Source organism: Periplaneta americana, chromosome 9, assembly GCF_040183065.1.
Source record: "Periplaneta americana isolate PAMFEO1 chromosome 9, P.americana_PAMFEO1_priV1, whole genome shotgun sequence".
NCBI classification, from domain to species: domain Eukaryota; kingdom Metazoa; phylum Arthropoda; class Insecta; order Blattodea; family Blattidae; genus Periplaneta; species Periplaneta americana.
Window position 1 is genome coordinate 153,271,691 of NC_091125.1, and position 27,936 is coordinate 153,299,626.

The window sequence follows — 27,936 nt, forward strand, 5'->3', positions numbered from 1 at the left end:
TCAAATCCATTTTAATATTATCCTCCCATCTACGTCTCGGCCTCCCCAAAGGTCATTTCCCTCCGGTCTCCCAACTAACACTCTATATGCATTTCTGGATTCGCCCATACGTGCTACATGCCCTGCCCATCTCAAACGTCTGCATTTAATGTTCCTAACTATGTCAGGTGAAGAATATAATGCGTGCAGTTCTGCGTTGTGTAACTTTCTCCATTCTCCTGTAACTTCATCCCGCTTAGCCCCAAATAGTTTCCTAAGAACCTTACTCTCAAACACCCTTAATCTCTGTTCCTGTCTCTAATGAGAGTCCAAATTTCACAACCATACAGAACAACCGGTAATATAACTGTTTTATAAATTCTAACTTTCAGATTTTTTGACAGCAGACTAGATGGCAAAAGCTTATCAACCGAATAATAACACGCATTTCCCATATTTATTCTGCGTTTAATTTCCTCCCGAGTGTCATTTATATTTGTTACTGTTGCTCCAAGATATTTGAATTTTTCCACCTCTTCGAAGGATAAATCTCCAATTTTTATGTTTCTATTTGTACAATAATCATATACTTTGTCTTTTCGGGATTTACTTCCACACCTATGGCTTTACTTGCTTCAAGTAAAATTTCCGTGTTTTCCCTTCAATTTTCTCCTAACATATTCACGTCATCCGCATAGACAAGAAGCTCATGTAACCCGTTCAATACCAAACTCTGTCTGTTATCCTGACCTTTTCTAATGGCATAACCTAGAGCGAAGTTAAAAAGTAAAGGTGATAGTGCATCTCCTTGCTTTAGCCCGCAGTGAATTGGAAATGTTTAATAAGGGCCTAGTAATTAAATAAAAATTGGGGATCGAATTATTATACACTGAAAAATAGAGATGATGTTTCAAATAGGCTACTTGATTGTTTATACATGTATAACGGTTGCCAAAGTAGACAAAAGTTCAGTCAGGTATAAACAACTGTGTCCTTGATGTTCGAGACTTCGGGAGTGATCAATCTCGGCGTCTCGAAACACTCACAAGCAGTCTTTACATGAACGACGCGACGTATACTACATTGTCGTGCGGGTTTTCGGCTTTGCAGGCGCTGTTAGTCTTGCTTTCTCGATCGTTGTTCATCTCTATTTCACATGCTAGGCGATGAAAGACCTATGACGATACTCGATGACGATTAACGCCTTGCGGCGAGTCTCGATAGCATGCGAGAGATCATGATGCTAGATGGAGGACGCCAAGCTGCTAATACCTGATGACAGGAAACCATCAGAGTTGTCTCCAGACTATCGCTTTGTCCCAATCGATACTCTGGCCTGAAGATACATCTATCCTGCAAAGCAGGATACTTGGCTAAGACAAGAAAATAGCTGTAATGTAATTTTGCTTAATTGAGGATTTTTATATCATGTAATTCTGTGACAGAAACTAGTTCGATTAATTAAATGTATCTCAGTGAAACGTACAGCAGAGTTCGTATAGGTCAGTTTCTATCTGATGCATTTCCAATTCACTGCGGGCTAAAGCAGGGAGATGCACTATCACCTTTACTTTTTAACTTCGCTTTAGAATATGCCATTAGGAAAGTTCAGGATAACAGGCAGGGTTTGGAATTGGACGGGTTACATCAGATTCTTGTCTATGCGGATGACGTGAATATGTTAGGAGAAAATCCACAAACGATTAGGGAAAACATGGAAATTTTACTTGAAGCAAGTAAAGCGGTCGGTTTGGAAGTAAATCCCGAAAAGGCAAAGTATATGATTATGTCTCGTGACGAGAATATTGTACGAAATGGAAATATAAGAATTGGAAATTTATCTTTTTACGAGGTGGAGAAGTTCAAATATCTTGGAGCAACAGTAACAAATGTCAATGATACTCGGGAGGAAATTAAACACACAATGAATATGGGAAATGCCTGTTATTATTCGGATGAGAAGCTTTTATCATCCAGTCTAATGTCAAAAAATCTGAAACTTAGAATTTATAAAACAGTTATATTACCGGTTGTTCTTTATGGTTGTGAAACTTGGACTCTCACTTTGAGAGAAGAACATAGGTTAAGGGTGTTTGAGAATAGGGTTCTTAGGAAAATATTTGGGGGTAAGAGGGATGAAGTTACAGGAGAATGGAGAAAGTTACACAACACAGAACTGCACGCATTGTATTCTTCACCTGACATAATTAAGGACATTAAATCCAGACGTTTGAGATGGGCAGGGCATGTAGCACGTATGGGCGAATCCAGAAATGCATATAGAGTGTTAGTTGGGAGACCGGAGGGAAAAAGACCTTTAGGGAGGCCAAGACGTAAATGGGAAGATAATATTAAAATTGATTTGAGGGAGGTGGGATATGATGATAGAGAATGGATTAATCTTGCTCAGGATAGGGACCAATGGCGGGCTCATGTGAGGGCGGCAATGAACCTCCGGGTTCCTTAAAAGCAAGTAAGTAAGTAAGTAAGTAAGTAATTCTGTGACACGCAACTCTGGAAGGAAGAAATGCACAGTATTTTATCGCCTCTTAAACATTCAAGACTCTGGAACAGATTTAGGATTCAATATCTCACTCGGTAACCATTAAAACTGTGGGGGGATGCGACAGAGTTCCGCTTGCAGAATAACGCCCTGTTTACGATCCCAGTTTCCCAACTTCTATAAGACGTAGAAGATTTCCCAAGTGACAGTCGAGAAAGCGACGAAATCATCTAACTCGAACGATCCTCAGAGGAGCAGCCCATCATCCACTTGACCAGAAGCTGGTTGCTATGGCAGCGCCGACACCTGTCAGGGCAGTGTGCACCGTAATTACAGGGCTTTGTGACGCAGCTATCGACCGCACGGCTGTGGCCAACACAACAATGGCACTCGCCAACAATAACAGCCAGCCACCAGACAGCGCAGATCAAATTCCGGTGACAACCTGCCTCCACCATCACGACAATGATAATGATAATAAATAATGCTATGTAATTAAAGAATTCGTTATTTTTAGTTGGTTATTTAACGATGCTGTATCAATCACAAGAAACTTTAGTTATTATAAACAAGAGAGTTATTGAATAATTTCAAGGGAAAAATTGTTCCGGGGCCGGGTATCGATCCCGGGACCTCTGGTTGAACGTACCAGCGCTCTGCCAATTGAGCTACCCGCGAACTCCACCCGACACCGTCTCAACTGTTCCCTTTATGTGTGGATATAAAGGGAGCTACCCGGGAACTCCACCCGACACCGTCTCAACTGTTCCCTTTATGTGTGGATATAAAGGGAAAAGTTGAGACGGTGTCGGGTGGAGTTCCCGGGTAGCTCAGTTGGCAGTGCGCTGGTACGTTCAACCAGAGGTCCCGGGATCGATACCCGGCCCCGGAACAATTTTTCCCTTGAAATTATTCAAATCTGCTTTACAGGGAGCCTTACCTGAAAGATTAGATTTGCAAGAGAGTTATCACAATCATTTCCTTCAATATATTATTATTGTTTAGTCAACTGTTCGGAGACATGTTTGAACCACACAAGTGACACCAATAAGACATCACTCACGAAACAAGAAAGCCAGGAGATAATGGGGTAGGGTGGCTAATTTCTTTCCCCCTCCATTACATACATCACTATTAGATGCATATTCTACTAATCAGACTTCAGATGCACATAAATAATTGTTCTTCCCCGGACAAATATCGTCAAGTGAGATGTAGATACTGCCTGATAATAGATACACATCAGCGAGAACCTCAATCAGAGGTAATATTATTATCTAGCAGCAGCCGTAGCAGCAGCAGTAGTAGTAGTAGTAGTAGTAGTAGTAGTAGTAGTAGTAGTAGTAGTAGTAGTAGTAGTAGTAGTAGTAGTAGTAGTAGTAGTAGTAGTAGTAGTAGTAGTAGTAGTAGTAGTAGTATGAAGTTACAGGAGAATGGAGAAAGTTTCACAACGCAGAACTGCACGCATTGTATTCTTCACCTGACATAATAATTAGGAACATTAAATCCATACGTTTGAGTTGGGCAGGGCATGTAGCACGTATGGGCGAATCCAGAAATGCATATTAGGGTGTCAGTTGGGAGGCCGGAGGGAAAAATACCTTTGGGGAGGCTGAGACGTAGATGGGAGGATAATATTAAAATGGACTTGAGGGAGGTAGAATATAATGCTAGGGACTGAATTAATCTTGCTCAGGACAGGGACCAACGGCGGGCTTATGTGAGAGCGGCAATGAACCTCCGAGTTCCTTAAACGCCATTTGTAAGTTATTATTATTCTTATTATTATTATTATTATTATTATTATTATTATTATTATTATTATTATATTATTCGTTCTTTATGGTTGTGAAACTTGGACTCTCACTTTGAGAGAGGAACATAGGTTAAGGATGTTTGAAAATAAGGTGCTTAGGAAAATATTTGGGGCTAAGAGGGATGAAGTTACAGGAGAATGGAGAAAGTTACACAACACAGAACTGCACGCATTGTATTCTTCACCTGACATAATTAGGAACATTAAATCCAGACGTTTGAGATGGGCAGGGTATGTAGCAGGAATTGGTGAATCCAGAAATGAACAATAGAGTATTAGTTGAGAGACCTGAAGGGTGATAAAGATCTTTGGGGAGGCCGAGATGTAGATCGGAGGATAATATTTAAATAGATTTGAGGGAGGTGGGACTAGATTAATCTTGCTCAGGATAGGAATCGATGTTGTGCTTATGTAAGGACGGCAATGAACGTCCGGGTTCCTTAAGGCCATTTGTAAGTTATTTTATAATAATTACTATTATTATTACTGTATTATCATTACTGTATTATATTATTATTATTATTATTATTATTATTATTATTATTATTATTATTATTATTGGGTGTGTGTGACATCCCTTTGTTTCATAGAAAGGGCTTCATACCTGCTTCGGTACAGGATAATTTTATTTAATTTATTTATTTATTTATTTATTTAGAATATTAATGTGCGAAACAACAGCACAAGGCCAATTACAACAACAACAATAATAATAATAATAATAATAATAATAATAATAATAATAATAATAATAATAACAATAATAATAATAAACATAATAATAATAATAAATTATTATTATTATTATTATTATTATTATGGATATATACTCAATAGACATTTACAACTAGGTTCATTACTTTTTTGCAGACGATTTAGCTCTGGTGGCATCCTCAGAAGATGAATTACAAAGTTCAATTTTTAATTTTAACAAAACTGGAATTAAATATGATATGAAAATCAATAGAGAAAAAACTAAAATTATGGCCTTCTGCGGAAAATACCCTGTGCCTAGCAAAATATGTTTACCGGTAGATTCAAAAATATTAGAAAGAGTAAATTATTTTACATATCTCGGATACACATTATCTTTTTTCGATGAAGTAGACATTTCACAGAAAATTTCTAAATACACCAAAACAATGGGAATAATTAACAACATTATGAAACCTTCCCTAGTACAAAGTCATACTAGAATTCCCCTCTACAAGACCTTGGCGAGACCTGTACTTTGTTACGGCAGTGAGGCATGGACATTGAGGAAGAAAGACGAAAGCAGAATAACGGCTAATGAAATGAAATTTATGAGATATACAGCGGGATATACGAAATGGGATCACAAACGCAATGAAGATGTAATGGAAGAATTAAAACTAGAACCTGTAATTAATCACGCAAAACATTATCGGAACAACTGGATAAATCATCTGAATCGCATGCATAGAGATAGAATCCCAAAAGTCATGCTCCACTATCGTCCAAACGGGAAGAGATCTCTCGGTCGTCCAAAAAAAGCGCTGGGTTGAAAATTCAACTGAGAGATCGTAACAGGCCATATGGCCTAATACTTAAAGGGAAGAATAAGATTATTATTATTATTATTATTATTATTATTATTATTATTATTATTATTATTATTATTATTATTATTATTGAGACGCCACAATCTTCTATAACTTGTGTAGGACTATACAGAATGGAAGTGAAATAGTCCTGCAGATTGAAAGAGACGGTAAGGTACACTTAAATGAATAGAAAACCTGTATTACGTTTTGTGATTAACTGCACGATTAATTAGAAAATTAAGTTTGCCAGCTGCCTGGCAACCTCGCTGCTAACAGTCTCCTTTCGCATCGTAATACAGATGTAAGATGTCTACGAACTCGGCGTACGTCAACTGTCTCGCGCCTCCTTCTCTATAATCTTTTCGCTGTAAGAAAAATCCTAATGTAAACAATAGCTCGTGACTGAAGTGAGGCTTCATTGGCCGCTGTTTGGCGCCATAGATTCTCAGTACGTGTTCCCGCCTACTGTTGTACATTCTGTTTCATGTTAAACATTTCCCGTTACTCGTCAAGTAGGCCTAACCTTACTACTATGTATTAGTTTGCTTAGGAAACTTTTACTTTATATTTACTGTAATTAAATTATTTTAAACTTAGGTGTAAGGTCAATCGCTGCCGAACAAATAAGTTATTCCTTGCAGGATGCTTACGTGAATAACTACGAGCTCAAGTGACGCCAGCTTGTTACAAGAATAGACTACCTCGGTATTACTCTTGGTATTCATCCGCGTTCATTGTAAATAACAATATATAAAAGTAGCTTTTCTTTTACATAGTGTTTTACATATAAGTGAAGTTATATGTTTCATCGTATTTAACTACTAGAATTCTATTTTTTATTTTCAAATAATACAAGATTACGGTTTCCAAATACGGAACTATATTTTCCTGCGTCGTGTGAGTGTTTCGACTGGGAGCCAATCACGGGTATGACAGTAACGTGCTTATGTTTACATTAGGATTTTTCTTTTAGCGAAAACAATATAGCTGCAATATCACGATGTGGTTGCATCGTTCAGTGGCTAGAAATTAGTGGATTTTATATTTAATTTACACGAAAACCTCACATGTCATCGAAATACGCCATAGGGATAAATGATTCTTTATTAGATTTTCTATCGATATGGACAAAAATCACGATCCAACTGGCAATAGTTATAGAATGAGAGAGTATTAACATTTGAGGTGGGGAAATATTTTTTCTGAGAAAAATATGAACTTTCCATCAATATGGTATTACAGTTTTTTGTTGCATACAACATGAGCTATTCGTTCTAAAAATGTGCAGGGTTATTTCACTTCCACCCTGTATATGAACCTTCACTGCATATATAATTTCTTGGGTTTATCGTTATTAGGAAACTCTTCTAGATCCTTTGCGATACTATCCTGAAGAGAGAAGTGCTTACAATGTGTTGGAGAAATATCACAACACGAGGGATGCAAAACAAACCAACCAGCGACTTTTATTTCAAGCTCGCTTATGCCCTGTCTGGACACCCTCAGTACGAAGAAGAACTACAAAGAGAGGCGTGGCTCCCATTTGCATCTTAGGGTGGAGCCGAGGTTTGGAGTTCGATATTGGAGGAAATAATTAGATAGACACAAAGCCGACAGCTGAAGGCTGTGAAGGGGTCATTAATTCAGCCCTGCACCCCACCTCGATGTCACTACGAACAAAAAGAAGGGATGCAATCCGCTTCATTACCGCTGCCAACCAGTCAAATCTAAATTTACTTCCACGGAAAGAGCTCAGAAATCACTTACGTATAACTTCATTAGCTCTCAAGGCCAGGTGTTCAGCTCCAGGTGACCTTGACCTCGTCTCGACCGAGGTTCGACACCAGACAGGTACTACGATTATAATAAAGTTTTCGGATTTTACAACTGTACGTACTGGTAGGTCTCGGGTTCAATCCAAGGTGATGACTAGGCTTCGAGACTTGGGACCCGACACAATAACTTTACTGTGCATGTACTATAGGTTGTTGACTCGCTGCAGGTAGTGAAAGGTAGAGATGTGTTGAGGTAACAACGTTGCTATTTAGAATAGAGTACGGTAGTAGGCCTATAGGGAAGCACACACATATGTATATTCTGAAAGTAAATATACATTACAGAATGACAATGTCAAAAGAATGTGAAAAGCATTTATTCTCCTGTCTTTTACAAGCATTTGTGTTTAATTATATACAGTGTTAATGGTGTAAATAAACATGTAGCAATTTTAATTTCTTCATTTATCCTATTGGTCGTCTTTAGGAATTGCAGTGACAGTACCGAATTGCAATATACTACAAGATGCATGTTCAGTGTCTCAAACGTAAATCTTCTTCGGTTATCTACCAAACACAGTTTGTACACAGAAAAGCTGCGCTCTACGTCGCATGACGTGATAGAAGCAAAACGAAAAATCCTAACATCATTGCAGTCTTTAAGAGACAGCCCTTTATTCTCGGGTGACTCTATGTCCACTAATTTGCTGTTTATGTTACACAATGCTCCATATCCGTTATTTTTACATAAAATTGATTTCCACTTCTGTTTCACACGTTCAGTAACCGGTGTACTTGGTGTATCCTTAATTTTCTGTGTCATTTCCTCAATTAATTTGAGGACTTCCGGCATCTCTTGCTCTGACTTTACTAACCGTGTAATAGTTTCAGACACAATTTGACGTTGGATATGTATGAAAACCAAATTATTCGTTAGAACCTTCAAATCCAGAGCGTTTTTCTTTGCGTATTTGTTGGCATTCATTCTACAGTACGCTTTACCACTATACTCAGTACGCCGTTATGCGGATTTCCCACTGAACTTCTCTATTGGGTCCGAAGTCTAGAAGCCTGGTGATGACAGTATTTTTCTCGTTGACAAAACTTCCAAAACAACCCTGAAGTTCACTCAACCTCCTGTTAAATAGAGTACCGGGTCTTTCCTAGGAGTGAAAGATGGTCGGAGCATGGTGCAACTACATCACCTCTTTCTAGTGCCGAGGGCATGACAGCATGGAGTCCCCAGGCGCCTTGCAAAGTGGACAGTTACCCCATGTAACTTACAAGAGTGGAGGGCCACCGGCGTGGTCTAGGGGTTAACGACCGGGACTCGTGCTCCAGCAAAGAAGTGAAACACAAGAAACAGTACTTGACAGGGAGTGAAGTAACTGCTTACGAGCGGTGTCAAAAAGCTCGTAAGTTTCCCAAAGTCCAGAGTTTGAGATGTAGTAGGTTGATGCATTATTTCGTAGTGTTTTCGTTTTCCACGGTAACAGGGCTTTTATAAGAAACTTCTCTGGGATTTGTCATTTGTCACTTTAATTTCATATTGTGTGGCCGAATACTGGCAGAACTAAAAAAAAAGGTACCCAATAAAACTCATTAGAACAATCCATATTTCGGCAATAAGGACAAAAAAAATAGACACATTGCGTGTCAGTATTTATCTAAGAATTTAAAGAAAACTGGCATAACTTAAAATAAACCATTCATAGTAATAAAAAATAAATTGTTTTATGTAACAACGCTCGCTAATGCTGAGCTTATATCAGCATCGCCGGTGTACCGGAATTTTGTCCAGCAGAAGTTCTTTTACTTGCTAGTAAATCTACTGACATGAGCTTGTCGCACTTAAGCACACTTAAATGCCATCGACTTGGGTCGGGATCGAACACGCAACCTTGGGCACAAAGGGCCAGCACTCTACCGACTGCGCCACCCAGGTCAACTTTATAATAATAAGGAAATACTAAAATATTAATCTTATCTGATCGACTATTTATTTATTTATTTATTTATTTATTTATTTACTTATTTATTTATTTATTTACTAGCCGTACCCGTGCGCTCCGCTGCACCCGTTAGAAATAAATATAAAGTAACTACATAATTAAAATAGGACATTTGATCCAGGGAACATTCGTGTTTGATAGAAGGATAAATCGTTTAATATTATGTTACTTAATTTAAATTGTATTTAAAATATTAAAATGCGATCGTTTTGATCCAGAGACCACTCATTTGGTGCAATGACAATTCCTTTAACATGTTTCTTAATTGTTATTACCAATTATTTTTGGAAAAGCGAAAATTAACAGAAAAATTTTGGCTACAGATTTATTATTATGTTTATATTATATTATATTATGAAAAAGTGTGTTGATAACGGATGTACTCGAATTAGAAAGTTTTTAATTTGTTGTGGAAGCTCTTGAATCTCAGGAGGAACAACTTTTACAACAGCGCAACATAATCTGCTTGGCTCATTACCCAATTTTTTTGCACTGCATTTATTGCATATATATTTTATGTATTTTAACACGATTCAGTTTATTTATTTTTTATTTACTTTTTTAATTATTTATTTTTTATTTTTTTAATTATCTATTTTTTATTTATTTACTTATTTACTTACTTATTCATTTATTTATTTATTTATTTATTTATTTATTTATTTATTTATTTATTTATTTATTTATTTATTTATTTATTTATTTATTTATTTATTCATTTAACGTGGTAGAGATAACGCCATCAGGCTTTCTCTTCCCCTCTCCCCTCTACTATAATGGCACAACATTAAAAGTGTCGTTTTTTGGTACACAATATTGTTTCGGCTGAACCGTTGATTTTTGGATTGTGACTGTTTTGATGATAAACTGATTAATGCTACGGCTCAACACACAAGATACAACTGAATTGTGACTTTTTTCCAGACGCATTGATAAGGAGATTAACTCGACGGAAAATCGACACTACTGCTCACTTTCGGCTGTTTTTGTACATTAAGTTAAGGCGGTTTTCTAGACGAAAGATTCTATTTTTCCTATTTAACCCGACTCAGTTATTCATTAATTCATTCAGTATTCTGCCCAAGGGTATGTCTTCCACTGCAAATCCAGCTTTCTCCAATTTTTCCTGTTTTCTGCCTTCCTCTTTGTCTCCTCATATGATCCATACACATATCTTAATGCCGTCTATCATCTGATATCTCCTTCTGCCCCGAATTCTTCTCCCGTTCACCATTCCTTCCAGTGCATCCTTCAGTAGACAATTTCTTCTCAGCCAATTATAAACAAAACAAAATGAAGATTTTTTCAGTTATGCCAATTTTTCACAGTATCATCGACGTCTTGAATTTTTGTATTTTTAAAAAAATGTATGTGTTAATTATGGCCTAAAAAATGGAGTATCTAGCCGAAGAAGGAATATTTCCGACACATTCTTTTGAGTTTAACCAATGAGTAAAGACATCGGACCATTTGTGCATTTTATAGAGAGAAAGCCATCGGGAAAAGTACGGCACGAAAATGGTTTTCCTACTTCAAAGAGAGCCATTTTGATATGAATGATTCTCCACGTTCAGGAAGACCTTCCGACTTTGATGAAGACAGTTTAAACACCTTAATTAGCGATAATCCAGGTCAAGCAACTTGAGAATTCCGAATTACCCAATATGATGAATTCTAACCAACAGATCATAGCACAAAATTTACATTCCATGGACAAAGTTAAAAGATTGGGTGTATTGGATATCGTATGTTTTGAGCGACAACATAAAAATCAGCGTGTTACACTTTGTGCTTCTTTGTTTGTTCTATCTCTCTAGCTTACATACTTATATCTGCTTTTATGACTGATTTTTTTGTTGGACTGATTAAATTTACTGATTTACTGATCTTCTAATTGATTGCTTGAAATTCTGTACTGACAAATAACAATTCACAACCTAACAACATATGCACCATAGTGGGATGTCTGCTCGAAACCTGGGTACGCAGAGAACCTTAATGTAGTGTTAGTAGTAGTATTTATTTATTTAACCTGGTAGAGATAGGCCGTCAGGCCTTCTCTGCCCCTCTACCAGGAGATTCCAACTACAATATCAACAATAAAATTACAATTAGTATTAAATTTACAATTACAATTACAAACAATATTACAATTAGTATTAAATTTACAATTACAATAAAATCAAAGTACGAAAAGATTACCTCAATAATTAAAGCTAGATAATTTATCATAGAGAAACAAAGAATATTTTATATTTACTGAATTACAAATTAAATCTAGAATAACAAAATTGTATAGTGATGAAATTACTGAATATTGAAATATTTTGTGATAGATTAAAGAAACTATTTACAAGTAATCAATTACTGACCAAGTGCCTAGTAAGTTTTCGTTTGAATTCAATTTTATTTCGACAGTCCCTGATGCTAGCAGGTAGCGAATTCCAGAGTCTTGGCAGGGCTATTGTGAAAGAAGATGAGTATGAGGAGGTGCGATGGGATGGTATTGTTAGTATTGTTTCATGACGAGAGCGTGTGTTCAGATTATGGTGGGAAGAAAGGTAAGTGAAGCGAGATGACAGGTACGAAGGAATAGAAGAGTTCAAGATTTCGAAGAGAAAGAGAAGTGAATGTAAATTTCTTTTCTTATCTAGTTTAAGCCAACCTATTGCTTCCAGGGATGGGGTAATATGATCATATTTACGAACATTGATGTATAGTCCGGACCAGCTTACTTAATACCCTAAGGGTGAAATCTAACCATTTTTCCCCCCATTACTACATATGCTAGTGGATTATGGTGATTTTCTAGTTTGAAGGTTGAATTTTCTTTTGCCAACTTCGTTTCGAATTTCGATACTGAGAAATACTACAACTGGTAGTGATTTTCTAACTGTAATGTTGGCAGCAGGAACAGCACTTGTCGGGAGTGCAAATTCTGAAAATTCAAATTGTTCTAGATTTGTGAGCCGATTATTGGAAGCTAGTGAAATTTGAGCATATTAATAATTGATTTGGACTCTCACTCCGAGAGAGGAACATAGGTTCAGGGTGTTTGAGAATAAGGTGCTTAGGAATATATTTGGGGCTAAGCGGGATGAAGTTACAGGAGAATGGAGAAAGTTACACAACACAGAACTGCACGCATTGTATTATTCACCTGACATAATTAGGAACATTAAATCCAGACGTTTGAGATGGGCAGGGCATGTAGCATGTATGGGCGAATCCAGAAATGCATATAGAGTGTTAGTTGGGAGACCGGAGGGAAAAAGACCTTTAGGGAGGCCGAGACGTAGATGGGAGGATAATATTAAAATGGATTTGAGGGAGGTGGGGTATGATGATAGAGACTGGATTAATCTTGCACAGGATAGGGACCGCTGGCGGGCTTATGTGAGGGCGGCAATGAACCTTCGGGTTCCTTAAAAGCCATTTGTAAGTAAGTAAGTAAGTATTATATTAATACATAATAGTTATTTTATTTGTTGCGTTGCGGTTACAATTCAAGATTATAGTCACATTAGTGTAAATAAATAGGTATAACATAAGAGTACGGTGTGATACATGCCCTTGGGTGATCGATAGAAAAATGCGCACGGGTGCAGCAATTATAACTAGCATAGCAAAATTATTAGAAGTAAGCATTCTTAAGCATACATTTTAAAGTGGCATTCGGTTTTCGGAGTTTGTACTAATCATTTTACGTGATGAAAAAAAAAATACATTTTTAGGTTAGGGCCTAAGTCTCGTCAATAGTAAACTGTTTAGTTAAAGCAATCAATTTCATGTTGCCAGATAAAATACATTTTAATATTAGATCATATTAATCTACTAATTTCCAACATAATGTGTGAGAGGTCCAGGAGGAAAATATAGGCCTCCTCTTTCACAAATTATTGAACCATTTAGAAAATACCTCCCATCACGAAGATGAGATTTTGGTAAATAAGTAAATAAGCAAGGCGTCATTATTTTTAATAGTATATTATTATTATTATTATTATTATTATTATTATTATTATTGTACATGGTATTGTGATTTTACCCTCTTTGGTGATATCTGGTATTAGTTGGCAACACTGAAAAGACGACCAAATTAGCCTTTTAGGAACTGCTCTTACGTGATCCTCATTATAGTCAGCCGGAGTGAGTTTTGGAATGTGCCCTGCTCTAGGATTAGCTCAATAGATCATGAAAGGTCGCAGTGCTGGATCGTAGCACCCCTTCCCGAAATTTCCTTTCATTCCATTCCAACTACTCCCTTTAAACACCCATGCCCACGTGCATCAACGTCAGTTAGTGTAACCACCGGTTAAAATTGTCACCTAACCTCTGGTTAAGCATTTTTACAGTGGATCGACCTCGGTTACGACTTAAATAGGAGGTTAACCACAGTAATCTCTAACCGGCCATATTCGAGCGGTTAAAAGAGATAACCAGTGATTAGTAGAGCAAGTAAAGCGAAATGGCGGCCAGAGCCACAGATGTTTATTTCGAAGACGATTATTATTATACAGTACTTGAATTACTTGGATAGAGCGTGAGCGTGAAGTTTCTTTAGTGGGAAGAGAGAATTATTACGAGGAATTAGGTGACAGAAAATTTCAGGAGGGATTTCCTTTATCAAAATCTACAAATGGATCACTTGAAATAACACAGAAAGTCATATTTCTCCTATGGTTCGGCTGCTTGTATTACGATTCTGTGTAACTGATATTTTCTGTATTTTAAGAGGGAATACTCGAATGTCTCTTTCTCTATGTCACTGGCTGAACAAAGAGAGGTTATTTATGGATCTTAGGATAATGAACAGTTCCCTCGTATAAATGAGGTGCTTGATCGTATACACATTCCTATTAATCTTCTGCATCCTTTTCCTTTATAGATATTCCATATTTTTATATAATATATTTAAATTCTAGTAATTAAGTCTAGCGATACTTCAACCACACATTGGGATATAATCATTTTTGCATTCAATTTTCTATTTTGTATGATTTTAACCTAACAGCAAAGAAATGCAACTCGCAAATATAACAGCGCCCAAAGGCAAACAAATGCAAAGCGAAAATGTAGGACACGTTCATTTCGATGTAGAACGGAGTGAGCGCAGTCATTTTTAGACGTTGACTATTATCTTTAAAGCAGTATGGATGCTTTCCTTTAGTCATTTTGTAGAAACAGTGTACCAGCATAGACTTTACTCTGGTTAAATGAGGTGTCAGCTAGCCATGTTTAAGTAATCTGTGATTATGAATGGTGCACACAAATTACATTTTAACCACTGTTACTGTTTAACCGTCGTTTCATAATCTACGATTACTGCGTTTTTAACCGATGTTGATACACTTCGCCACCACCATTGCAAAACACACAGATACAAAACAGCCTACATTGACGTCCTGTAACAATTTATTTAACGTTAAATATAGAATTTTTCGATTGCGCAGTATTTCTTTCACCAGCTTTTCTGTCACATGCACAGGAGGCTTTGTTTGCCGTGCCTAGTCCTTCTGCAGATGTGTGGGTCGTCACATAAATCTCCCTCTTTACAACTGACGTCACACTTGTATAAATTCTATCAACAGTGACGTCACAGGGGATTACTGAGCCGGGGCTTGTTCTGCGGTTGAGAGGGAATTTAACCCCGATAATTTGGAAAACAAAATAAATCAATACGACATCGAAAACACGGTGTTCGCACAGTGACCTGACCTGACGTGGGTATTTGAGGTCACATGTTAGGTAATTCAGTATGTAACCATAGCACACACACACGCGGTATGCGCAATATCTGAGTAAATTCACTACAGCAAGAACTGAATATACACACTTTGCGAAAGTGATCGTATTAAAAGACAGATTTTTGTAAGCCTGTCGTTTATTCCTTGTCCGCCAACCAAAAAATCAGCGGTCTGTGTTTAGTCAGAAATTCAATCAGTAGCATGTAAGTAAGTAAGTAAGTAAGTAAGTAAGTAAGTACGTAAGTAAGCAAGTAAATCAGTCAGTTTGATTTTTCATCAGTCGGCAGGTTAGTTTGTATGTCAACCAGCCAGTTAATTAATGACAAACGCAGGAAATAAGTACAAAATTGAGTTCAGCAGAAATTGACTGTCAGCCAAAAAGTAATTCAGTCACTCAGCGAGAAGGTCCATCAAAAAGCAGATCGACCAAGGATGTAATTCAGTCATACATTTGGTCACATAATTAAGTAATTTGGTCATATATGAAGTATTATGATAGCACAGGAAGCTCGTCACAATAAACAAAAGTCAGTTACACAGGGAGTAAGTAAATCACACAGGAACTACGTCAGTCCCACAGGAACTAAGTCAATCGCAGAGAAAGTAATTCAGTCTCACAGGAACTTAATCAGTCACATAGGAACTAAGTAAGTCGTACAGGAACTAAGTCAGTCACACAAGAACTAAGTCACAAAATAAGTAAGTCAGTTACACAGGAACTAAGTCATTCAACAGGAACCAGTAAGTCAGTCACAGAGAAACTACTAAGTCAGCCATGCAGGAACTACGTTAGTCACACAAGAACCAAGTTAGTCATATAAGAACTAAGTCTGGCAAACAAGAACTGAGTCTACCACACAAGAACTAAGTCAGTCACACAAGAACGAAGTTAGTTACACAAGAACCAAGTAAGTCACACAAGAACTAAGTCTGCTATATAAGAATTAAATCACAAAAAAATGTCAGTCACACAAGAATTAAGTCAGCCACACAAGAACTAAGTAAGTCACACAAGAACCAACTAAGTCACACAAGAACCAAGTATGTCACACAAGAACTAAGTCTCTATACAAGAATTAAATCACAAAATAAATGTGTCACACAAGAATTAAGTCAGTCACACAAGAATTATGTCAGCCACACAAGAATTAAGTCAGCCACACAAGAACCAACTAAGTCACACAAGAACCAAGTATGTCACAGAAGAGCTAAGTCTCTATACAAGAATTAAATCACAAAAGAAATGTCAGTCACACAAGAATTAAGTCTCTATACAAGAATTAAATCACAAAAGAAATGTCAGTCACACAAGAACTAAGTCTCTATACAAGAATTAAATCACAAAAGAAATGTCAGTCACACAAGAACTAAGTCTCTATACAAGAATTAAATCACAAAAGAAATGTGTCACACAAGAATTAAGTCAGTCACACAAGAACCAACTAAGTCACACAAGAACCAAGTATGTCACAGAAGAACTAAGTCTCTATACAAGAATTAAATCACAAAAGAAATGTGTCACACAAGAATTAAGTCAGCCACACAAGAACCAACTAAGTCACACAAGAACCAAGTATGTCACAGAAGAACTAAGTCTCTATACAAGAATTAAATCACAAAAGAAATGTCAGTCACACAAGAATTAAGTCAGTCACACAAGAACCAAGTATGTCACACAAGAACTAAGTCTGCTATACAAGAATTAAATCACAAAAGAAATGTCAGTCACACAAGAATTAAGTCAGTCACACAAGAACCAACTAAGTCACACAAGAACCAACTAAGTCACACAAGAACCAACTAAGTCACACAAGAACCAAGTATGTCACACAAGAACTAAGTCTGCTATACAAGAATTAAATCACAAAAGAAATGTCAGTCACACAAGAATTAAGTCAGTCACACAAGAACTAAGTCAGTCACACAAGAGCCAAGTAAGTCACACAAGAACTAAGTCTGTCATACAAGAACTAAGTCTGCTGTACAAGAATTAAGTCATAAAATAATTAAGTCAGTTACACAACAACTCTTTCAGTCACACAAGAACTAAGTCAGTCACACAAGAACTAAGTTAGGCACACAAGAACCGAGTAAGTCACACAAGAACTAAGTCTGCTATACAAGAATTAAATCACAAAAGAAATAAGTCACACAAGAACTAAGTTAGTCACACAAGAACCAAGTCAGTAACAAAAGAATTAAGTCAGTTACACAGCAACACTTTTAGTCACATAAGAACTAACTCAGTCACACAAACACTAAATCACACAAGAAATAAGTCAGTTACACAGGACTTAATTCAGTTATACAGAAAGTCAGCTACATAGGAAATAAATCAATTACGTATGATGTTAAGTAATCTACAGGAATGACGTTAAGCACAGGAATAAGTCAATCATATAGAAACGAAATCAGCTATATACGAAAGAATAACACGGAAAGTAATTCGGTCACAGGGAACGTAAGTCATATACGAATTTAATCACGCAGGATCTAATTTAGTCACAAGGGAGTTGCACAGATTAGTGAGCTATAAAATAATTCAGTCTCATTGGTATGTAAGATAGGAATTAGGTTAGGCAGACGGAAAAGAACCTTATTCAGGAAAAAAAGTTGGAAAGACTGAAAGAAAATATGTCAGACGAAAAGAGAGTAAGTCAGAAATAAATTCAATACAGCAGAACGATTGTCAGTCAGTCCGGTGCTCAGTCACAAAGTATGTCATGTAGTACGTTAGTCAGAAAATAAGTATGTCAGACATCTGGATATGAAGTCAATCAGAAGATCAGTCAGTCAGTAACTAAGTCTGTCAGAAATGCAATCAATCATTTAGTAAGAAAGTCAGTACATTATTCAGATATGCTTCAAGGGAAGTAAACATGATTTCACCGAGTTTGATGTTTCTTGAAATTGCTGTTCAGCGATCATGCTTTGCCACTCACCCCCGGAGATTCTGACGGAAGGCGAATAATGAAAAGAATCTGCTGAGTCAACCCCCACCCTCTACCAACATAATTATACAATTCTGGAGCACAATACAGCCCCATCCTGGGGATTAGCGAAGTTGGAAGTTTTTGTTCAAACAACGCACCCCTTCCCCCAGATCGGCTCTTTGTACGATCGAGCGAGTCGTTTTCTTCGCCCGGAGTATTCCGGGTTACTCCGCTAATTGACTGCAGCAGGAAGTGACCGGCCGGTTGGTTATTAACAGCGCGGCGGACACTACATTATTTTCAACGGCAGAGGCTTGCATTCAAATACCGGAGTATCACCACTAGAGGGAGGATAATTGTGTGTTTAAAATTCCATTAAGTACCCATGTATTGTATGTGACCAAATATGGAAAACATGTGTGCTTTTAAAACGTCATGTGGAGATACATCTTCTTTTACGAGTTATGTACTTAAAATTGATAAAACATGTATTCATATTCATATCCTTTATTTGCCTGAAGGTACAAGAATACAAGAGGCCTCGTCAATGTGATAATATAAAAAACAATGTGTCAATATTAAAAATATTAAAAGAGTAAAAAAATAATAAAATTTAACTAAAATACTACATCATTTTCGAAAACTTCATTCATATTATAAAAAGGATTATTTTGTAGCCATTTCTTAATCTGAAGTTTAAATTATATTTCATTAAGTGCCTTTATATTTGTTGGTATCTTGTTATATACTTTTATTGCAGTAATTACATAGCTTGATTGTGTTTTTTGCAACCTGACATGTGGTACATTTAATTGATCATTATTTCTGGTTCCATAGCGATGCAGATCTACTATACTTGTATAATTAGTAATATTCTTGTTTACATACATTAAAAGTTAAAAAATATATAGATTGTAGACTGTCATAACCTTTTCATTTTTTAAAAAAGATCTACATGATAGTCTGGGTGGTGACATTGTTAAAATACGAACTGTCTTTTTCTGCAGTAACAGAATGTTTGGAAGGTCAGAACTATTTCCATATAAAAGTAATCCATATCTAATAACACTTTCAAATAGTGGATAGTAAATTTGTTTTAAATAATGTTTGGGAATATTGTACATGAGACTTCTCCAGAGATAAATTACTCTAGAAATTCTTTTACATACATAACTGATATGGCTGTTCCACCTTAGTTTAGGATCCAGATACATACCCAGCATCTTTATAGATTCATTTATCACATTATAACATTATAACATGTAATTACAAGTTACCCAAAATACATGTTTAAATTTATATATATTTATATTCATAGATTTAAAAAAAGGCATCACTCGCTAACCAGAGAAGAATTATATAATTTTGTATATTTTTTTTCCTTATTTATTTATATATTTCCTCATTTATCTATTTATTTATTTCCTCATTTATTTATTTATTTCCTCATTTATTTATGTATTTCCTCATTTATTTATGTATTTCCTCATTTATTTATTTATTTCCTCATTTATTTATGTATTTCCTCATTTATTTATTTATTTCCTCATTTATTTATGTATTTCCTCATTTATTTATTTATTTCCTCATTTATTTATTTCCTCATTTATTTATTTATTTCCTCATTTATTTATTTATTTCCTCATTTATTTATTTATTTATTTCCTCATTTATTTATTTATTTCCTCATTTATTTATTTATTTCCTCATTTATTTACTTATTTATTTCCTCATTTATTTACTTATTTATTTCCTCATTTATTTACTCATTTATTTCCTCATTTACTTACTTACATACTTACATATTTATTTATTTATTTATTTATTTATTTATTTACAGTCGGCTCAATAATTGCTAACAGATTAAGGGAACATGGTGAATGCGAAGTATATGAGGAAGTTCAATGTCTTTCTACGGAAGGATCAACACGGCGTGCTGACATAACTTAATAATTGACCGAGATAAAAAAAACTGGTCTCATTATTGACCCCACTATAAGGTTCGAAATTAATGAAGATCAACCAAAGCAGGTACATGAAGAGAAACGCGCTATTTACCTTCCATGCTGTGATGGTCTCAGTCATTAAAGTAATATTCAAGATTTGAATGTCATTGGACTTATGTTTGGTGCGCGAGGAACAATTCCCAAATTTACATTGGAGATCCTCAGAAAATTAAAGGTTCCTGATAAGACTCTTCAGGCAATTGCATCAGCAATTTTAAAATCCTCATTGAACATCATCAATCACTATCTCTATTCATCTTCATAATATTCAATGTATATTATTTATTTTCAATAAATGTTTATCGTTTTGATAGCTACCACATCTTGTCACAGAATATTCTTTTTTAAAATTTCATTATATACTTTTTAACATTAATTTACATTTTCTTTTTTGTTCATTTGAATTGATTAGGATGCCGATATTTTAAATTCAAGATTTGGACGGCTATTATTTCGATTTTATTCACTCATTAATTAATTAATTCATTCATTCTTTCATTCATCCATCCATTCATTAATTCATTTATTTATTTATTTATTCATTTATTTATTTATTTTGCTAATAATTGTAACATAAAATATAATATAAACAGGTAAAACTTTAGCTCACCCCTGAAAGAGAAGAACTCGTGCTCAGGGGCGGATTCCTGAATTGAAATTAAGAAGTATATAATACAATTTGTCTTATATCTACTACACAATAAGAATGTATAAATTTAAATTTACAATTTTTCATTGTTTATAAAATCCATACATACCTTTTTAAATTTAATACTAGAAATATTAGAATTGACAAAATTAGGATATTTAAATATAAATTTGTTATATATTCTTGGGCCTAAATTACTACTATGATTAAATGAGCCGTTCAGAGCAGAAGTGGAGTAAGTAAAAAAATGGGTAATGAGGGCTAAAGTAAACATTCTGTAAAATACAGTGCAAAGTAGCAATTAATATTCAGTTTATTTAAACTATTAGTAGTCGGCGGATAGCACGAAGGACATATTAATTGCTACTTGAGGTACATGCCCCCAACGTTTGTAAAAGTATTTCTGAAACACCCTGTATATCTGTCATCACCTATTTAAAATTAGTTAACTGTGAATATTGGCGAAAATTTTCACTGTTACACTTAAACTCATATACTGGTTGTTCATTTCGAAGTGTTTCATAACGTCACTGTTGTGAGTCAGCGATTTGAAGTGAGTTTCAGCTTTTATGTCAGAGAAGTTGCCCATTAATTAAGGCGTTCAATCTGAACTTGAGAACGTGTATGGTATAATAACTGTACGTCGTAGCAACAGATGGCGGTCTGTACGGTCTGTGTGCTACCATAACCTCTTTCGACTGTGTTTTGCACGGGTAAGTCGTACGCAGGGTATTTGTTATCTTCGGTTGCGTACGGCAACATCCCACAATACAAATCAAATGCTCCGTGTCCATGTTGACCGTCGTAGTTAATGTCAACAAATACGTAAGTAATCGTCTTAAACCTCTCCCCATACCCCGAGAGTAACAAAAAAACTCACCTCAGTACGTGTTTCCAAACAGTTCACATTCCTGCTACTACCGGCGTTACCGTACGTATCGGTAAGTACTCTTCAGAATGAACGCCGTACTTGCTAGGCAACTTCTCTGGCACATAGGTAATACGCCTCTGCGGAAGTGTAGGAAGATTGAATTCTCTAGGCTCATCGGCTAGCCACATGACATACAGCGAGCCATGACACGCTTTGAACTGAACACGCAGTACATCAGTTCTGGTTCAGTGGAAAACAAAGTTTTACGGCCTTAACTATCCCAGAATAAGCAAAACATTATTATTATTATTATTTATTTATTTATTTGAAATTCTCCCTGCTTTTCGTTGCGAATAATTTTAAAGTCCAATGGTGCCAGGTATGAAGACCCCGAGACTAAAATGTTAAGAGAAATCTCCCATCGTAATCTGTTACCAGAAGGCTCTTAAGACTGTCAGGCAGGACTCACCCGATAGGGAAGAAGAGCCGGACGTCATGGAGTAGAGCGACGCGGAGTTGGGCACGGAGCCATGGCTGCCCATGGAGTACTGCGACGCCGAGCTGGGCACCACCCACGCCTTGCCCATGGAGTAGCTGGACGCCGAGCCGGGCACCACCCACTTGCTGGCGCCCATGGAGTACGTGGAGGCGGAGCTGGGCATGACCCAGGACTTGTTGCCCAGCAGCACGCTGCCCGCCGCCGCCGCCGCTGCCGCCGCCCCGCTCTGCTTGAGGCGCAGGATCTTGGCTCGGCAGATGACGCAGCGCAGGGGCAGCAGCCGCTGGGACACGGCCATCTGGATCGTCTTCACGAAGCACTTGCGGCACACCACGCGGTGGCCGCACGGCGACGTCTGCATCGTGGCCTTGGCGTTCACGCAGATCACGCACTGGAACGCACAATAAAACAACGCGTATGTAGCCTACATCAGGAAGAAACAAAGCTGACTGAACATAAAACTATGTCACATAGTGATTATTAGAGGAGAAAAAATCGTTTCGGCGCCGGGGATCGAACCCGGGTCCTTGGTTCTACGTAGCAAGTGTTCTAACCATTGAGCTACGCCGAAGTTCAATCCACAGCACCGGAGGTGCACTTGTTACCTAGAACCAAGGACCCAGGTCCGATTCCCGGCGCCGGAGCGAATTTTTCTCCTCTAATAATAATCATTGTTGCCATAACAGATACATTCTGTAGGACTGAAAATTAAACTTTACTTATGTCACATAGGCTACATTCTCATGAGGGTCCGCCGAGTTAGCTTTGTGGTAGCGCGTCTGCATCCAGACTAACCCCGGGTTCGATTCCCGGTGGGGTCAGGAATTTTCATGTAAAATTTCTACCTCAGGACTACTGTACAACAGATGGAGGTGCACAACTTCTAATCACTAGATTGTGCAGCAATATGCCCTGGGTTAAATTCCAAATCTCTCCGCAGTCCATATGAAGAGAAGGCATATGTCACTGTTGATAGTGATTCGTCCGTCGGATGGGGACGTTAAGCCTGCTATTCGACAGGAGTAGGCTACGTGCCGACACCGGGTTTCCCCTTCTCCCTTGCTTACCTTCATCATCATTCTCACCCATTCCCTACACTACACTTACAAATACACACACCATAGTACACGACTTAACTCTTCACAGATACACATCATGCATAACGTGGCCCGCCGATGTGGTGTGCAACTTGAAAATGGGTCACAGTCCTGCCACCTCTCCACAGTATGCGGAACCCGAATCAGACAAAGTGAAGTGGGTAGGCATTAGACACGCACACACACACATTCTCATGAGGTTTCCGCTTCTACAAGATGAGCCTAAGAAAAAAGATATTTCAATTTTGTTGTAATACCACTAGCACCAAAGGGAAGTCCTATATGTGAAATTTGATTAGGCCTAATACTCGTATATTATAATATTATTTTTGTATTTATTCTGGAAATAAGGAATAGTTTGTCTCATAGATATTTTGTTTTTCAGCATTATCTTCCTCTGGTGCATTTTAGAACATTCGAAGAGGATATTCGGATGTATATTTTCTGCTTCGTCCCCCCCCTCGATAATGCATAACATCATATCAATATGGCGGTTGTGTCGTCTGCGATAGAACGAACTTTTTAGTGGACTCCGAGTTATTCTTTTTTTTCTGGTTACTATTCCCTTATATAAATTGTTTTAACTCTCGCTAAGTGATGGACAGCCGATAAGGTGTGGTCCTCCAGGTTGCGGGTTGGGCAAACGGCTAACAACCCATCACTGTACAAAAGAGCTCGTTACAAAATCCCAACATAAACCTTGTAATGGGACTGATTCTTTGGTGCGACCATAGCAATGGAATAAGGTTATGAGATTTGGTTCTTCGAGTATTAGAGGGAAGTGGGATATGATGGTAGGGGCAGGATAGACTTTGAATTAACTTAGTGGAAAATTTGTTGTGAGTTGGTCCTAATTTCGGAATGACGCTTCCTATGAAGAGAAAATATATTGCATGCCCTGTATTAATATTACTTCTGTTATCATAAATCAGGCATGTCAATTGATGCCCACAGGAGCAAGCGCGCGCTTTAGAGCTCAGGAGAGCCTGAGCGCTTTACAGCGGAAAGGAAAGAGACAGACGAAAGAGGTAATATATGCCCCTTGGTCGAGCTATATTCAGGGATGGCCAGCACTGATTCAATAGATAAAGGGAAGAGAACTTATTAAAACTGTATCCATGTTAATTTTTAGATTTGTATGAGAAGTATAAGTGCATTATAAGAATGTAAGTTTTAATTTTAATGTTCATTTTTCACGAGTTTGCTTTTTTATTCAAAAGAAATATTTTCTCAACTTTTCGTATAGAAAAGTGAAATTTTCAGGTATAGGCTTATTTATTTAGTAGCTTTACAGAATGTTTTCGTAAATCTAATATACCGTATATACGTATTAGTGAAGATAGTGTATTGAAAATTTTGAAAATATTCGCATGGAAATTGTTTGTAAGGAAATAAATTAACAAAGCAACTACTGTTACAACATAAGCAAAAGATACGTGCCCATGTGTTATAAAAATGTCAGCTCTATAGCTTCAGCAGATTTCGAGAAAATAATTTATATTCTGATGATAGGAAGTTGCTCACAAATATCACCTTAAAAGCATAATGCGATAAGAGTTTTGTTATGTAATATTAGTTACACTTAAAACATATACAGCACCTAGGTAACTTTGCTTTGTACTGCAATATTGTTTTGATTAGTTTATTGATTACTTTTGTAAGGCTAAAGATACCATCAATATAAAATCTCTTTCTTTGGAATATCACTTTCTTTATGAATGATGGGTTTCATCCACTTAATACAGTATAATATTATACTACTATGGAATTTAAGTGAATATTCCTTCTTAACTCTCTATTATGTTGTTAAGATTTAAAACACAAGTGCAATATTAAGAAATCAGTGTTAGTACTTTTGTTTTACAGACAATATACATAATATTAAACAGAAAGAAGCCATATAAAAATAACAACATAAAATTTCATGTTCCGTTTGAAGTTTGTGCACCACTGTTTTCTTAATCCAACAGGTTGCTTATTCATATACACAGCCCTTCCTCTTTCCATACTTAGCGCTTGCACGACGTCAAGGTCAGAAAAATGCGCTTGCTTTGACATCACTGTCATAGACTCATACTCTCCTTTGTAAACTACACAATTGTAGTTTTATTTCGGAAACTGAGTGACATATTCTACGTGCCGGTGTATACCTCATACAGCACAGATTTGTTTTTCAGAAATCTGTGCCTACAAGGAAGGCGTAATGATGAGATGAAATCCCTAGGTAACTGAATAATAAAAAACGTGTCTAGTGTCAGTGACAATGGCTATGAAAGTTACGTATGTAAAGTTTATTTATATTCTCGCGTTGGTCGCCTGTCTTCTCCAGGCAGGATGACAATCCTCAGAACTTGAGCCTACCCCACGCACCGACTATCCTGTTACTCGAGGGCTCTTTACTTCGAGAGCCGATGCAAGCATAATGCGCTCTCGATGTTCTCTTGTCTCCACATGCTCCACCACTCCACTTCCCCCTTCTCACCCATTCATCCTTTGTCTCTATCATTTCATTCATTGTCTCGCTCCTTTCTTCACGAATTATCTCATTCATTAATGTGTCCATTCACTCATTCACCAACTTGTCTCCTCCATCCATTCTCTCGTTTATTATCCATTCTATAATAATAATAATAATAATAATAATAATAATAATAATAATGATTTATTTTAGCTGGCAGATTTAAAGCCGTAAGGCCTTTTCTTCCACTCAACCAGCAAAAAGTATATATTATATATATGCATGAACTTACAAAGAATTCAACAATTTGATTTACATGAGAGTTACATGTATACAAGAGTTACTTACGAATTAAACAACAAAATACTATGAACTATTAATTAAACACTGAAATAAACTGTGTAGCAGAATTAAGCTAAAATACATGGAATGTTAATATATTTCAAATAATGTTAGATAATAGAAAGAGATTATTATGAGACAATTTTGAAAATACAGCGCTATCAGGATGATGTATAAAGAAAGAAGTAACAGTGTAGTCAGTGATAGTTTAAATCAGTATGATTGGAGTGAAATGCTAATAAGGTTATCTTTTAAGCTGTTTTTAAAAGTGTTTATTGTCTCGCAGCCCCTATCTTACTTGTGCATCATTCTTTACACTCTTTTAATAATAATTTATCGGTTTACACATCCGTTCACTCATTCATTCAACTTTTCTCTCATTCTCTCCTCAGATATTCATTCTCTTATTAGTTCATTAAGTCATCCACTCATTAACTTATTCATTCAGTCTGTGCAACATCCGTCCACTCATATACCCATTCTTACTTACTTATTAACTTATTTAATTACTTGTAGCTTTTAGAGAATCCGGTGGTTCATTGCCGCCCTGACATAAGCCCGCCATCGGTCCCTATCCTGAACAAGATTAATTCAGGGTGGTATTCATAGACATTTCGCAGCACGCGCTACGAGCGTACTAAGCTAGCCCCGGCTATCCACTGGTTACTAGTACAGAATTCAAATCATATCCTATCGCTAACACTGGTTTATGAATACGAAAAACGCTGATCATCCACCGGAAGCCTGCGCTAAAAATGTCTATGAATACGGGTCTCTACTATCATAACCCATCTCCCTCAAATCCATTTTAATATTATCCTTGTATCTACGTCTCGGCCTCCCCAAAGGTCTTTTGCCTCCGACCTCCCAACTAACACTATATGCATTTCTGGATGCGCCCATACGTGCTACATGTTCTGCCCATCTCAAACGTCTACATTTGATGTTCTGTTTACCAATTACAATCCTTAAATATTTAATTCAGAATTCAGAAGGCGATGGATATAACATCGAAACTAGTCAATTGAGTAAAGTAACACCATAATTTAAATATTAACATGGTGAAGTTGTTATTTATTTACTCTAAACAAATTAATAATTCATCAGTAAACATTTAATTTCTGAAGATTTATTTATAATTGGACAATTACAGCTAATTGCGGAACGAACTATTTCTTATTCATATTCTTCCTCTTTACCTTTTTTTTTTTTTGTAATTTTACTTCTGTTTCTTTCTTCCGACGTTTCTTCCGTTTCTCATTTCTTCTTTGTTTCTCTGCTCATTCATTTATTTTTCCTTCCGCTCTCTACCCAGCAACACCACCGTCTCTTGTTCCTCCATAACTCAAATCATCTCTCATTTTGAAATTAAATTTGGCTACCTGTACTAGATTAATCCAGTCTCTATCATCATATCCTACCTCCCTCAAATACATTTTAATATTATCCCCCCATCTCCGTCTCGGCCTCCCCAAAGGTCTTTTTCCCTCCGGCCTCCCCAAAGGTCTTTTTCCCTCCGGCCTCCCAACTAACACTCAATATGCATTTCTGGATGTGCTCATACGTCCTACATGTCCTGCCCATGTCTGGATTTAATGTTCTGTTTACCAATTACGATCCTTAAATATTTAATTCAGAATTTAGAAGACGATGGATATAACATCGAAACTAGTTAATTCGGTAA

At 36.7% G+C, this 27,936-nt stretch overlaps 1 protein-coding gene across 1 annotated transcript in view; it reads right to left on the reverse strand.

The window, feature by feature from the left end:
- The window catches only part of LOC138706618 (chromatin assembly factor 1 subunit A-B), a 479,650-nt gene that overhangs the window by 45,312 nt on the left and 406,402 nt on the right, over window positions 1–27,936 (reverse strand). Inside the window, exon 3 of the mRNA XM_069836134.1 lies at window positions 22,326–22,746. Within this exon, the coding sequence (XP_069692235.1) occupies window positions 22,326–22,746 (421 nt within the window). The remainder of the gene's footprint in view (window positions 1–22,325; window positions 22,747–27,936) is intronic.